The sequence below is a fragment of the Medicago truncatula genome, chromosome 2 (assembly GCF_003473485.1).
Source record: "Medicago truncatula cultivar Jemalong A17 chromosome 2, MtrunA17r5.0-ANR, whole genome shotgun sequence".
NCBI classification, from domain to species: domain Eukaryota; kingdom Viridiplantae; phylum Streptophyta; class Magnoliopsida; order Fabales; family Fabaceae; genus Medicago; species Medicago truncatula.
Window position 1 is genome coordinate 50,861,409 of NC_053043.1, and position 16,413 is coordinate 50,877,821.

Genomic DNA, 16,413 nt, shown 5'->3' on the forward strand with positions numbered 1-16,413 from the left:
CTTTTTTTTATTATATATATATTAGTATTAATTTCTTACCATAGAGTGAAAAAAAATGTCTAATTTTATTATCTGTTTTCTGATTGGATGTAATTGGGTTAAGGGTGTCAGTGTTACTTAATTTTGCAGTAGCTCTGTTTTCTCATTGGATATAATTATGTTAATGGTGTAGGCAGTTACGGTTAAAGAATATCTTCTACCGTTTTATAAAAACAATACTATCTTTGTACCAAATATTAATATTAATTATATTTTTATCTTTTAAACGTAATAAATATATATTTTTTGCACGTAATCTAATGATATTCACTTTTAAATGAAATAAGTGGTAACCAAAAAAAAAATGGAATAAGTGAAGTGTCTTTACTAATTAGTTATACACATTGAGATAATAATTTTTTGTTAAATAGAACAAATAATCATTAAAACTCACATGCAAAGTGGAAGGATCGTTGTTCGAACCCCACTTTCAACCTATCCGCATTTTCGTTATTTTTCTTATATGAAGATAAATTCTTTAAAGAAAAAAAAGGATATGAGGATAAATAAATAATTTTTTTTTATAATCGGATGTAATAAACATTTTGATGTTATTATGAAGCATGATCAAATTATTTTAATTTAGATAATTAATACCATAAAAAGTAGTTTTTTTTTTTTTTTTCAATATATGAAGTAACAAAAACTACGACAAGATTCATATACAATTTTAAAATTCTATGTTTAAACTCGAACAAAGATATTTAACCTAATAATAACACACATTCTCATTTAACTTGGGTTTGATAGACATAATTTTTATTTTCAAATAATAGGAAATCATTAATATATGAATTTGTATTTATTTTGTCCATCTAATATACTTTTATTTTAATTTTTTCTAGTCACATCTTTCAAAAACTTTAAAAGATTTTTTTGGGGTGGTGAGAAAAATAGGAAAATATCTTGAATAAAATGGGAATCGATTTGTTCACCAAAGGATGATGGGGGGTTGGGGGTTAGAAAGGTGGGAGCTTTTAATGTCTCTTTGTTGGGGAAGTGGTGTTGGAGAATGGTGAATGAGAAGGAGGGGTCGTGGTATCGTGTGCTGAAAGCTCGCTATGGTGAGTTGGGAGGCGGTTGCAGGAGTGTGGGAGGCGTGCATCCCATTGGTGGAGGATGATTTGCCGTGTCCGGGAGGGGGTGGGAGAGGGCGTGGGGAGTTGGTTTGATGACAACCTTCGTATGGTAGTTGGTAATGGGCTTAACATTTTGTTTTGGTACGATAGCTGGTTGAGGGAAATGCCTTTGAGATTAAAATTTCCCTGCCTTTTTTACCTTGCTGTCTGTAAGGAGTGTTCAGTGGAGGAGATGTGGAGACTGGGGTGGATGGAAAGGGGTCTGGTGTGGGTGTGGAGGTGTCGTTTGTTAGCGTGGGAGGAAGAGAGTGTTAGGGAGTGTTCTATTTTATTATATAACATTGTTTTGCAGGAATCCGTTACAAATACTTGGAGGTGGTTATTAGATCCAATTCATGGCTATTCAGTGCGGGAAGCATATAGGTTTCTTACTCATTCAGGTGAAACCGTGGATAGGACTCTTGTGGATGATGTTTGGCATAGACATATTCCTCTCAAAGTATCTCTGATGGTCTGGCGTCTGTTTCGAAATAGACTACCGACAAAAGATAATTTGTTGACTCGAGGTGTTCTTCACAATATGAACACCACCTGCGCGACACCAGGGTGTGATAGCACCGAAACGACATCTCATTTATTTCTTCAGTGTCCCGCATCCAGAGAGCTTTGGTATAAAGTCTGGAATTGGCTAGGTATTTCTTTGGTTACACCTGCTCACTTGCGACATCATTTTATTTAGTGTTCCACTATAGTGGGCTTGCCAAGATCTTCACATTTATTCTTTAGGACAATTTGGTTTGCAATAGTTTGGGTAATCTGGAAGGACAGAAACTATTGTATATACAGCCTCTACTTTCATTGCTCTTCTTGAAAAAATCAAGCTAAATTCGTTCCTATGGCTAAAATCTAAGCATGCTTATTTTTGTTATAGTTATACAGAATGGTGGAAACACTCTTTGTTGTGTATGGGTGTTCAGGTGTAATTTACTTTTTCTTTTTTGTTGCTGCTGTTTCATTAGTGACATTGTGACTATGTAGATACTTTTTGGTGTTTCTCCTTCTGCGCACGCCTTGTGCAGGCTGAATCAGCATGGTTTAATTTATATCTCATTTTTGATTTGTTAAAAAAAAAAAACTTGGTTCCACTTTAAAATAACAAAAATACGTCTTAAATTGAAATTAAATTTCTTAGAAATGATTTTTTTTTTCTAGTCACCTTATTTGTTATTTTAAAATATTAATAAAACATTAATTATAATTAGAATGTTACTCAACCCATTATCAAAACAATTACTTTTTTAGGATATATACTTTTTTTAAGACATATATTTGTATTCATTATTATTATTATTATTTTTATGGAAAAATAAGTTAATTTTGTTTGACAAATAAAATGATAAATTTAGCAATTAATCCATACAAATTTGAGGAAAGAAAATCCATCCCAACTAAACTTCAAGATGAATTCACACAATGTTAATAAATTAAAACCAAGCTTGTTGGCTCCAACACAACCAATAGAAATACAGAAAACAATTATAAAAATGAATATAATGTATTTTTTTTATGTTCATATATATAAAACGGTTGTATAATTTAGCAGAGATTGTCTGTCTCTTCCTCGCAAGTTACTTGTTCTTGTTCATTTGAATGGCTCTTCAGCTTCAGCTTCAACTACAGCTTCCTGCTTCTATTGGGCGCGTGAAATCAATAACGTGCCCACCACGTGCACGAAAAGCCACAACCTTCGCTACTCTATCACAACCTCGAAGTGATACCGTGAACTGGGTGGAAGCAACTTCAAGCTTCTTCGACCAAGACAAACGACCCATCATGTTATTTGATGGTAAATAATAATCAAAACCCTTCTTCTTTGTATTTTCAATGGAACAAACGTCTTTTTGATGTATGTTTTTGTTGATTCAATTGTTTATTGTTATGAGTTTGACATACAGGGGTGTGTAACTTGTGTAATGGAGGCGTTAAGTTTGTTCGTGATAATGATCGAAATAAGTAAATTATCTATCTCTTTTTTATTCTACTAATTGTTATATGCTTTTCATTATGCTTCATATTAAAAATTGGATTAATTAGAGACAAAAATAGATTAGTTATCTTGTGTTATTGTAGTTCTTAGTTACATAAAGAACTTGATTAGTTTACTTAGTTGGTTTGTTTTATCGAATCTCATCGATGGCGTGTCTGATGTTTATTAGATTTTTATAATAGACTAACTCATCTTTACAAAACCGGTTTATAAAGTGACAGATGTTGTCACTTTTTTTTTTTTTTTAAAACCCAGTATCCCGGCCAAACTCCGACTAATTTGAGGGGTCCAATCCCACCTTCCACTAGTGGGGAGCCCATTTAAAGTCGGAGCATAGGACATAACTCTCTATGAACTTAGCCCATCGAAATTGACTTGATCTTTAACTGCTAAAGTTGTTGTCATGTGACTGGAAGGTCACAGGTTCAAGTCCTGGAAACAACCTCTTGTGTAAAAACAGGGTAAGAATTGAGGTTTTTCCTAATACACCCCCACACCCAACACTATTTGGTTTGGTGGGTGACCAGAATCAACCAAGGCTCTGATACCCTAATGAAACTGTTATACTTTCATTATTGTTTCTTAGAGTGACAAGTTATTGATACAAGGCTTTATATAGCCATGGTGAAGTAATAGCAACTAACTACCAACTGTAACCAACTCTTAACTAACTTGAATTGATTCAACTAATAGAGTCTAACACCGACACATGTAATTACATTGAATTATGTTATTTTCTCAAATTATTATTGGCGTTGACGTGTCATTATCGGTGTTTGTGTCTGTGCTTCATAGATTTTGGCACAAATTTGGAATTTGACATCAAAATTTGATAACAATTTAGATGATTGATGCAATTCATGGTCAACTCAATGCAACTATATGGGTAACTATGTAGGTAGATGGTTAATGAATATAACAATGTCTCGCACCTATGAAACACTAACACATACACGAATATCGGACATGTCGACACCATTAATAATTTGAAAAATGACATAATTGAATGTAATCCCGTGTGTATGTGTCGGACACGGCTTCTATTGGAATTTAGAAGTGTTAGTGCTACAAAGGTTGCAACTCATTGACCATTCTCCGACCGAACACAATTAACCACGTTTTTGAATGCCATTAACCGTGAATTTCTTTTACATTGTTATATTCATTATCCATCAAACCAAATATTTGAACTTTGTTAACTATACAATTTGTTGTTGAATTTGTGTATGAAAATATCATTCTCTTGTTATTTATATTTTGTTGGGATGGGTTTGACAGGTCAATTAGATATGAAGCTCTTCAGAGTGAAGCTGGTAAGATGTTACTTAGGAGATCAGGAAGAGCACCTGATGATATCTCAAGTGTTGTACTTGTTGAAAATAATAGGTATGTATGTCTATTCAATTTCACATTTCCAAAATCATAACTAATTAGACCAGAAATTTTCAGATTATTAGCCTATTTCTTTAGGGACTAGGAGATAAAGGTTTTATGTGTTAAACAATTTCAGTCCAATTAGAATTCTCTTTTTGTTAAAATTTCAATTTTCTTCTCAGCTGAATGGATTACTCTCTTATAATATTAGTCTGTTTGGGTTGACTTATTTGAGTGTTTATATTGACATAAGTACTTGTACGACTGTTTGGAAGAACTTATGAAAACAACTTATGACATGTCCATAAGTTGTTTTCAGCTGATTTTCATAAGTGTTTTAGAATAACTTATGAAAACAATTGGTCTTTATTTTATCTTTTGTTATGAAAATAGCTTATACATAAACACTTATATAATAAGCGCTTATCTTATCTTTTGCGAGTAAAGAGGAAATGTAAATTTTATCTTGGTGTTGGTGGTTTATTCTATAGATCATACATAAAGTCAGAAGCTGTGCTGAAGATAATGGAATACATAGACCTGCCCTTTCCCCAGCTAGCGTTTCTTTTTAACTTCATGCCTCTGTAAGTATATTTTATAGGTTCTTTATAATTTTTATCATGTTGTTTTTTTCCTAAAGAGAAATAAGGTTGATGATATATTCAACTTATGACTGCAGATTTGTCAGGGATTTTGTTTATGACAATGTTGCAAATAATCGTTACACGGTTTTTGGCCGCTCTGAATCATGTGAAATCTAGCATCATCCTGGTATGAATACTAGTGATAACTGTAATGTGTAATTAAGTAAGTTATCCTCAAAACTTCGAGTTGAATAAATTCTACATGTATATGTACTGTAAAGCTTAGCAAACATGCTTTAACTTGATATAATCGTTTTACTTGATGGAAGGATAGAACGTCAATTTGTAATAATATCTTCTGTCTCAAATTGTTTGCATTTTCAATTCTATCAACAGATACTTCCAATTTCTTCATTAGCTTCATCAAGGAATCAATAAATTGTTTTATTGTCTTTCTTGTTTGCCATTCTTTTTTAACCATGTCTAACTAAACTGAACTCTCTTAAGTCTAAACCTTAACTCATTTTTTACACTCATGCCAAAATATCAAGTTTCAGATAATTTCCTCAGGTTAACCAGGAATCATTACACTCAACCAAGACTTATTAGTTGAGTTGATCTAACACTTAACGATTATATATAAGAAAACGAAAAAGCACCAAATCCTTAAAATAAGTCTCCAAGTTCTAAGTACTTATAAGAAATATAAAAGTTTTTAATCAGTGCACATAATAAGTAAATTGAATCAAAGCCTCGACTCTTGTTCCTATTAGATGAACTAATCATTCCACCGAAAAACTAATAAATATTCATTGATGATGTATCTACATATAGTCGATTCTAGAATACAGAACAAAACATTTTTTGTTAAATGATGATCTATGCACAAACACTACTCCACATGAACCAAAGGAATTTCCTATATCCATATAAACAGTCATATAGATTATTGCATAGTTGGTGATATCATCTCATGCAGTGGAATTTGTATCTGTATCTTCTGGATAGTGTACAAATCATAATTCAGAGAAGCATTTGCGATCATGTACAAGTTTTGATCAAAAGAAATTGGGAGGTATACACTTCCAAATGGGCGATTTTGGATAGTACATGAAAACTGAAAGAACAGGCTGTGGAATCAGAATCAGTCAACTTTCAGTATTCCCTAAGTAGGAAAATACATCATTTGATTCTCCTATGTACAATGTAGCTAAGCCATAGGCATATCTGTCAAATGAGCAATTACATCAAATGTTAAATGAGGTTAACCAATACAGATCAAATTCCAATTCCATCATTATAATTGAACTTAAATTTATATACATTGTCACTGTTGATACTTTTCACATTGCCAATCAATCAAAATCGTCAAATTATTAAAAACTTTTGGCTTTAAACATAAGTATTCAAAAAGTCACACACATGAATGATAGTGATTTGTTTGATGGCATAATTTTTTTTTACATTGACAACACTGTATCGAAATTAAACTCAAAAGAAAATCATGAATTACTTACCCGATAAGTAGCGTAATGACTGACAAGACCAGGAAGAAATACTGATAGCCTTTATACTTGGATTTACGTTTTGCATCATATCCTGGTGGTATATATTTGTTATTCACATAACCAAATTGAGGGCGCATTAAAATAACAAAGCCAAGGAAAAATCCAGATAGGAATCCTCCTATATGAGCTGAATTGTCCACATGAGGTATAAATCCAACAGCCAAATTTAGGCCAATAATGAGCAGTAGACTTGTTAGAGCTGCACACTGTAGAAGTAAACATTGTTTCAAATCTATCTGTTAGAACAACAGCCCTGGTTCAAAAGTAAAAAGATACAAAAGATGCAAGTAGAGAAAACACATATTTGATCACTTGGTTTGACCATCTCTGTGTTTTCGACCGTAGAGGCTACAATGCCTCTTTATAATCAAGCTTATGATTTACAAAGTACAACCTGTACTTAAATGCTACAGTCCAATTTACAAGATTACCTTTGAACTGTACTGTAAGGGGTTTCTCCCCCTACACCCCGAGTCGCGGAACACTGTCCTTTTGCGCACACACCCACCCCATGTATTTTTTCTCTCTTTCTTTCAAGACAACAAAATATATCATTATAAAGTACCTTATTTAAATAGATAGTCCAATTGGTTAGAAGCTCAGAAAGCATGGCTCCCAGAAGTCCAAAAAGTGCACCTGATGCACCAACTGATACGGTGTTTGGTGCTTTAACATCTCCCATATGCAAAATAGATAACAAACTTCCACCAAAGCCAGAAAGCAAATATAGTACTCCAATTTTCACTGCCAAATCCAAGAATAAATATTATAAATAAATCAACTAAACAAAGATAACAAAGAGTTTCAACTTGTTGAAAAAAAACTCAATAGAAATTGAGATATGCTTACAAAATCCAAATTCATTCTCAAGGCGAACTCCTATGAATAAAAGACTAAACATATTAGCAAGTAAATGTATAACTCCTGCATGAAGAAACATGCAAGTAATGAACCGCCATACTTCATTTTCACCCACCACAAGGTCCCTTTCAAGAGCTCCTAATACCCTCAACCTGCAGAAAGTAAACACAATAACCCTAAAATGACCGTCTAAGTAAGACAATAGAAGCATAGTTCAAATTGCTGTTGCGCACCGCAATTTTTTATATTTTGGCAAAATGCGGTCGATTCAATTGAAATTGTAGCTGCAACGTCATTGCAGAGACCTCAAATTTCGTTATATATATTGTGGCTGCAATTGATGTTGCAAACCGCATTTTAAAACCATGCATGGATGTAATTCAGGATATGCATTTGGCATAATCATTCACATTGATGATTCAAAAATCCTATTTGTACCTTTTAGTTATTTACATCATTTCAAAAATCTTAAGTTTTCAATATGAAAATGCAATATACCATGATGTTTTAACGAGAAAGCTAGGTACATTGTTGAACATTATACCATGATATTGAAAATGATGATGATTATGTGAGAGAGAAATTGAGAGGGAGAAGATTCTCACGTGCGGACAGAAGGGCCAAGGAGAGGGTTTTCATTGAAAGGTTGAAAAGAAAATTTTCCCAAATATTGATACCAAAGGCAATCATCTTCATTCAAATAGCCAGGGCAATCATTGATATACATGCTATACACGAACATTGCAATATTGGCTAAAAAAAAGAGTGGCACCAACCATGAGAACCATTGTGTTGGCGGTGGCATGTAGAAAGTAGGCGGTGGTGGCGGGGGATAACGAGCCGCTTCAATATCGGAGAACGGCGACTTTTTCCCCATGGAAGGTTTTGAAGATTGTAACGAACATGCACATGCACATGCACATACAGAGACAGAGAAACAGAAATAGAAATAGGATGTTTTGTTGGCAAAGGGAAATGCATAAGAATGAAACGGACGAGTCTTCTTTGGGTTGGCTAGCCTAGCAGTTAAATTAGGTAACTCATTTTCCCCCTTGTATAATATTTTTTCTTCTTGAAAGCCCCTTTTATTATAACATAATTATGAATAATGATCCAATTTGTTTCTTCACATTTTCCTTGCGCACCAATTCAGTCCATGATATAAAATAGTATCCAAATTAGTATCTAACATTTTTATAAGGGCTTCCTTAATTTTTTTTTTATAAGGGCTCAATTCAGACCCTCATGGACTAATTTGTACTGGTTGGCTTGAGATCTTGGAGTTTGCTCTTCCAAAGGTCTCAGGTTCGATACAGAGCTTGCTCTAGCTTTAAATGGGGCCCCTGCAAGTGGGCGGTGGGATTGGTCCCATCGGATTAGTCGGTTCTTGGACCGAATACCGAGTTTTTTTTCTTCAAAAAGGACTAATTTGTCTTCTCTATGAAAATGTTAAGGACTAATTTGTTATTATTTATTTATCAGAGACAGAATTAAACTGCATGGAAAGATGACAACGATTTAATTTTTGTTTTTTTAAAGTCCGTTTTATAATAATTTGTTATAACACTATTATACTATAAGGTTAAATATGTTTTTGATCTCTCTAAATATATCAACTTTTATTTTTAGTCTTACTAAACAAATTTCTTCAAACTTTGGTCCCTCTAATTTTTAAGTTATTCATATTACTTGTTGCAAGTGACTTTTTTTTGAAGACGTGTCACTGTTAAGACCTTAAAATATCTGGTTTAATAATTTCGCTATTTAACCCTTAATCTTTATTAATTTATCTATAACTTCAAATTAAAATTAAATAGTTAAATATGTTTCTGGTCCCTAAAAAATTGGGACCTTCTAAGTTTATTCCTAACTTAATTTTAATAGTTTTTTTTGTCCCTACAAGAAAAAATTGCCGCAATTTTAGTTCTTGCTAAAATAAAATTTGTTTATTTATCCTTTAAATGTAAAACTTTTAAACGGTATTTCACACACATGTTTAGAACAATATAAAAAGCTTATTTATTAAAAATTTAGGTTAAATTGCATTTTTGGTCCCTTAACTATTTAGGTAATATCGCTTTGTCCCTTAATTAAAATTGGGTTAATGGTGCTTTACCCCCTGTAATATAGGTTATTTTTGGTTTTTCCCCTGTAAAATATTTTTTTTGATTTACCCCTCCGTAATTTTTTTTTTTTTTGGAATACCCCCCTAATAGGTCATAAAACAACGATTTTATTTTATTTTATTTTGAATTTTTTCGTTTTTTTATGACCTATTAGGGGGGTATTCCAATTTTTTTTTTACAGGGGGGTAAATCAAAAAATATATTTTACAGGGGGTGATGTAGTATTTTTGCATCAAACAATAGTAAGTATTTATATCGTCTCCACAGGGACTGGTGCGATATTCTAAGCCGTTCAACAATTAATATCGTTCTGAGCTAGGGTTTCGAAGTTGTTTTTGTTCATAAACTATATAGAACTACAGAAAGGTAAATGGGACGAGAGTTAACAGGGAAATGATTATGTTGGGATTAAACTTCATCAACCTATTCATATGTATTCTCGGATTAGTGTTGCAAATCCTAATTATCAATTGATATTATCACATATCGCTCGACAACATCATTCGTGTCCAAATGACGTCGTGCATTCTATTGAGTCGTTCAATCGTTGATTTCCCAAACTACTAAACGATCCACTAGTCGATTGTATCGTTGTATAGTTGATTTCCCAAACTATTCAATGATGCAAAAGCTTTAAGTTCCAATAGTCAAAGTGATTACCAAAACCTAATTCCATATCTAGAACAAGAGATTTGATAGAAGATTATTCTAACCTAGATTCAAAAGGTATTTTTCAATCACGATTCAAATCCATAAGATCAAAATGGAAAACAAGAATAACCTCAACATCAAAAGATAACTAAGAACAAACAACATCATAATCAAAGGGAATACATACTAATAGAGTTGATTACATTCAATCCCAACAAAAAGAGTTTAGCTACACATTGTCATGGTAACCTTACAAGGAGAAAAGAAGAGATGAAATGAGCAAGCCATGATGTCTCAATGATCTTGGAGATTACTTCAATCCTTGTGCTCCTTGCTCCTTAAGTTCTCTCTGGTTTTCCCTTGCTTTTTCTCTCTCTCAAGTGGTCTATGATATGATATGATAATATCTGGATTAAGGTTTGGGGCTATTTATATAATTCTGGAAAATTGCAGCGTGGCTTAGCCACGCTCACTTTGCTTAGCCATACTCAGATTTCTTCCCCATTGGGTTTCTGCCACATCAGCATTGGATGTCCAAAACCGCCTTAGCTCGCCTAGCCACGCATATCTCTCGCTTAGCCACGCTTCATGGCTTTGACTTTGCTTAGCCACTCTCCCATATTCAGATTTCTTTTGCTCTCTGACTTGCATTGCTTTGGCATGGCTTTGACTTTGCTTAGCCACGATGACAACATCTAATTTTCTTCACTTTCTTTGATCTTTTTCTCTTGGCAAGCAAATCCCTACATAATTGGTTGGTATTAAACATAAAAAGCATAAAGTGGTATTAATCTATTATTTTGGAGCTTTTCATGAGATAATTTGTAAAACAAGTAATTAAAGTGCCTAAAATATATATGTTATTTAACTAATTTCTGGCACTTATCAGGGGGGAAAACAAAAAATGACCTATATTACAGGGGGGTAAAGCACCATTAACCCATTAAAATTTGATTTATTTTGGTCCCTTAACTTCTATCCGTTACACATTTTGGTCCTTTTTTAATTCAAAAATGTTAGATTTTCTTCATTTTCTTCTCCTCTTTTTCATCTTCATATCATCTCCATCAACCTTCAACAACAAGAATCCCAGAAAAATTCCAGAAGAAAATGAAGAAAACCTAACGTTTTTGAATTAAAACTAACGGAAAGGACCAAAATGTGTAACATAGAGAAGTTAAGAGACCAAAATAAATCGAATTTTAATTAAGGGACCAAAGCGATACTATACGTAAATAGTTAAGGACCAAACATGCAATTTAGCCTTAATTATTATTTTTTAACATGAGACGAATTAAATATGAATTTTTTAATCGCGAAAAATTCAAGATAAAAGTAACTAAAATATGGGTCTAGAAATCAGATTTTGAGATTTTTTTAGCGGGGAAGTTTTTTATAACGATCTAAACATGTATACAAAAAGTTGTTAAAAACTTATAAGAGTTTAAGGTTAGTTAAACAAATTTTGTATTATTTGAGACAAATTATTAAACAAATTTTGTAATACTGATACCTTAAAAACTAATAAAATTATTAAAATTAAGTACGGACTAAACTCATAAAGTTTTTATTTTATAGGAATCAAAAACATATTTAACCCTTAATTATTCAATTAAAGATTAAATAGTTAAGTATTTAATTAGTTAATGATGTTTTAAAGTCTTAACAATGACATACCATAAAAAAAATCAATTGGAACATGAAACATAAACTTTTGTAAAAAGTGACTAGTATTACAGTCACTCACGGAATTATATTTTTCACGAAATATTTTTTCCTAATTTAAAACCCTTCAACCGTGTCCTAGATTTTCTCAACAGAAAAAACCGTGTTCTTGACTTGGTTTGAGAATATATATATATATATATATATATTTTTTTTTTTTTGAAATAAGATTTGGTTTGAGAATATATCTTCTAACTAAAGTATATTATATTTTCAAATCAAATAAAATTGATTGCTTCCTAAAAAATTGTTTCTTGTTGATAAAGCCAAAACCCTATTTCATAACTATAAATATAGAGACCCTGAAAGAGCAGACATATAACGGTGAGACGAAAAGAAGAGTTTTTCTTTTTCTTTCTGAAAGTGCTTTTTTGGTATGTTCCTTCTATGAATGTTATGTTATAGTAGATTGGTTTTAGTAGAATTTGTTTCATGTATTTGTTTTTTCATGTGTGGTACACTTATAGCTAGCATGCATAAACTTTGTTTGGGTTGATGGTGAGATTGTCGGAATTATGGTGAGTTATTATTATTTTGGCAAAAACAAAACTACACTTTTAAAATATTACCACCATGATTTTATCAAATTCATCGTTCATCCAAACATACACTCAAATAATAATTGTATACAGTATTCTTCTTTACGATTGAAAACAATATCTTGAAAAGTTCTATAACTCTTGGTGGTCTGATTTGAGGACCACTGTTTTCTTTATTGTTGAAAGGAACGACTGCAAAATTACATTACCATTGTTCTCTGTGTTTTTCCTTTGATTCTAATTCTGCATCTGAAGTGTAACGTATTACTTGTTGATTGAGTTTGACCGAGAAATTTTTAAACGAAGCTTGTTATTTTTCTCGTTCAGATTCTACAGTTGAAAGATGGATTTTGATGCTTCTGTGAAGAAGATGGCTACTACTACACTGCCAGTTAAGAGGTTATTTGATAGCAACAATTCCATGGACTTTTCTGTTAAGAGATCAAAGGTATCACTATATGATGATCGTGACAAAGATGAAGATGATATTCCTTCGTTGAATATAAATAAAAGGTCAGGCAAATCAGCTGATATTTCATTTTCCTCGCTGAGGAAAGAACTTGCATCGTTAAAAAAATCATTTGAGGAATGCAATGGACAAAAAGTAGAAGAGAGGCAATTGCGGTCTATAAAGAGAGATATTGAGAAATGCTGCAAAGAGCTAGAAAATAAGGAGACCGAGGTTAAGGAACTTGAGTCTGAAAAGGGTGAATTTGAAGGCCTGGTGGAGGACTTTGAATCAGAAAAGAAGCATTTCGAGAGCCGACAAAAGGAATTTGAATCAAAAGAAAAGGAATTTGAAAGAAGAGTGAAGGAGTTCCAGTCAGAAGAGGAGGAATTTAAAGGTCGAGTGAAAATGTTTGAAACAAAGGTAGAGGAATTTGAAGGAAAAATGCAGCAAATTGAAAACCAAACTGAGGACAATCTCAAATCTGTCAAAGCACTCGAGTTAAAAGAGAATCAGATTGAAGTACAAATCAAGGATCTATTTGATGAGGAAAAAGAATTTGGTAAATGTTGCTATTCATCTATTTTATTGATGTTGATATTTTTAATAACCTGATCTACATATTTAAAAAAAATAAATAATAATTTAATGATGTTAATGCAGTACTTGCAATTCAACTATTCTATATCACACAAATAATAGTCCTATTTGTAGTTTTGGCTATAATATCAATAATTCACTAAGGTTCTATATTGACTTTGAAACTGTTAGTATAATGTTTTTCTTTCTCACATGCTTTCATAGTATATATCTTTTTTAATTCCTTGTCACCTTCAATTTTTGTTGCTTAAGTAAATATGATCAAAGAGCTTGACTATCTGCTATCTAAATATGCAGATATATCTAACATGGATGACCAATTCAGTATTACCATTGATGGCACAAGCGAGGAAATTGGCATTCTAGATAATTTGCGAGAATCATCAGATCCAGCAAAACTTGTTTTGGATATAATACTAAACCCTACGATTCCACTGCCTAAGAAAGGAGACAAAGCGGTGATTATTGATGAAGGCTGGATCTATCTGCTAGAACAACTGATGATAATCTCACCAAATATTATTAAATCTTGTGTAAGAGATGAAGCGTTGAAGCTAGCGTGTGAGTTGAAAGCTAACATGAAAGAAAATACCGAAAATTCTTTGGAGGCTCTTGGATTTCTATTGATTTTATCGATTTACGGATTGGTTAATTACTTTGATGAAGATGAAGTCTTCAAGATTTTTGCTTATGTTGCGTCTGCTGCTGAATACAAGATAGCTGTGAAGCTGTGTAGGACACTGGGTTTTGCAAATAAAGTCTCTGGTATGTTGATTTAGAAATTCTTTAGTCGGTTCGGTCACCAATATTTCTCTTATTGTCTCTATGCTTATGTTACATCATATAATCATGTCTTGTAAGATTAATAAGATACTAGATGTAGGTAACTTGGTATAAAATTGATATTTTGTGTGTTAATGTTTGGAAAATGAAATAGACTTGAAATTTGTTTAGTTTTTTGTTAACACAAGAACTTATTTAGCCTACATTATAGAAGTTTAAATGATGTGAATTTTTCTTACACCTTGCAGATTTTGTTGAGAAATATTCAAGATGAAGAAATTTGATTCAGTTAATTGGCCGAGAAGGATCAACAAGTTTCTGCACTAGAAAAATTTATTGTGGAAACCTGCTAATAGGATTTGACTACCACTGTTGGATTCTTAGATTTTCATTTTCGAGGCTTAGTTTTGTTATGTAGAAACATTTTCATGTGTAATTTGTGCACTCATATTTTTTTGTAACGAAACCTTTAAGTTGAATGTGAAAATGGCAATCAATTTTAGTTTGAATTATTTTGTTGTTATCCACTCTTACCATCCATCTCAAAGAAATAAGAGCTAATATGAGTATTGAGATTGGTTTGTGCAGCTCTAAACTTATTTTTTGTTGAATTAAATTAATTCTAAAAAATTGATTGGATTACATTGAATTTGAAGTAGAAATATTTATGTTTGGAAAAGTTGATATATTCTGCCAAAGAAAGAAAATTTGATATAAAATTTATGGATTTGATTTGTTTAATAATGCAAAATCAAGAGTTATATATAGTCAAGATACGGATGATTAATTTTGCATGTATATAAAAAAATATTAAAGATTCATACCAATATGAGTTGACTCGAGAGAAAATAATTAGACATTCTTTTAAGGAAAATAATCAGACATCTATCATGTAGCGAATCAATTTTCAAATCTTGGTTAAGGTGGTCTGAAATAATTTTAGCTTTTTTTCTTTCTTTCTAAATTGGGTTATTTGGTCTTATTATTAGCTCATACATACTATTTTGCTTGTTTCCTAAATATCATTTGATGTTTGTTTTCCAAATCATTGTATTTCACTATAAATAGAACTCTCGTGTAAATATCACAAGAGAATAGTACAATCCTCTCTATTCTCTCCTTCCATACATCTCTTTAATCGTGTTCTTCTTACTATCATTCTAAAAGTTTCATAACAAAATAATTTTTTTTGGAAGAGACTAAAATAAAATATATTAACTGATACACGTGGTATTTCCCGCACAAGAAGTGCCAAAAGAAAATCAAGAAAAAAATTAATGAGTTACATCAAAAGTCTAAAAAGTAGTATATAAAACAGAAAAAAGAGGCAATCCGTTACAATATGACTCCCAAACAAGAGAGATGATTAATACACAACAAATAATAGTTAAAAGCAAAATTGATGTGATTCTCTTTTACCAAGGAATAAGATTGAAGCTTAATTTTTGAAGAAGATGTTGAAACGAGTCCTCCCTTTGTTGAAAATCTCGAGAATTTCTTTCACGCCAAATGACCCAGACACATGAAAGCCAAATCAGATGACTCAGCAGATAGTTTTTGGAGAACTATTTAAAGTTTTAAATTGGAGTAAATGTTCTGCACATTGAGCAGGGTGTACCGTAATAAAACCAAGCCACCTAGAAATATCATATCAATTTTTGTGAAATAGTCGCATGATAGAAAAAGATGAGCAATGTCCTCCTTCGATTTGCCACAACCACCCACACAATGCTGCACATTAGGCTAAAGAACTCACCTCCTGGTTAAATTATTCGTCTTAGGGATACAATTACGAAGCAAACACCAAGCGAAAAGACCAGCCTTTAAGGGGACCTCTTTATTCCAATTTATGCTTTCAAAAAAAGCCTATCTATTTATACAGGTCAGGCTTAAACTTTTTAAAAAAACCTATTAAATATTAATAGGCCGGCCTATATATAATAGTAAATAAATTATAATATAATAGATCAAATTAAAGTTAAATAAATC

The 16,413-nt window shown here is 32.1% G+C and overlaps 3 protein-coding genes across 3 annotated transcripts; 2 read left to right on the forward strand and 1 right to left on the reverse strand.

Annotated features, from left to right (window-relative positions):
• Positions 1-2,548: 2,548 nt before the first annotated feature.
• LOC11434785 (DCC family protein At1g52590, chloroplastic) lies at positions 2,549-5,537 on the forward strand. The gene is made up of 6 exons (XM_003597833.4): positions 2,549-2,668; positions 2,713-2,964; positions 3,074-3,131; positions 4,444-4,551; positions 5,031-5,123; positions 5,219-5,537. Exons 2-6 carry the CDS (start codon positions 2,769-2,771, stop codon positions 5,298-5,300), a joined length of 537 nt encoding a protein of 178 aa, XP_003597881.1. The 5' UTR covers positions 2,549-2,668; positions 2,713-2,768; the 3' UTR covers positions 5,301-5,537.
• A 734-nt stretch (positions 5,538-6,271) lies between these two features.
• LOC11436369 (RHOMBOID-like protein 5) lies at positions 6,272-8,429 on the reverse strand. The gene is made up of 5 exons (XM_003597834.2): positions 8,158-8,429; positions 7,541-7,704; positions 7,257-7,435; positions 6,641-6,897; positions 6,272-6,350 (listed from the first exon to the last, which is right to left on the reverse strand). Exons 1-5 carry the CDS (start codon positions 8,427-8,429, stop codon positions 6,272-6,274), a joined length of 951 nt encoding a protein of 316 aa, XP_003597882.2.
• A 4,517-nt stretch (positions 8,430-12,946) lies between these two features.
• Positions 12,947-14,483, forward strand: LOC11442042 (kinesin-like protein KIN-14P). Its single transcript, XM_003597836.3, has 2 exons — positions 12,947-13,603; positions 13,939-14,483. Exons 1-2 carry the CDS (start codon positions 12,964-12,966, stop codon positions 14,418-14,420), a joined length of 1,122 nt encoding a protein of 373 aa, XP_003597884.3. The 5' UTR covers positions 12,947-12,963; the 3' UTR covers positions 14,421-14,483.
• The last annotated feature ends 1,930 nt before the right edge of the window (positions 14,484-16,413 follow it).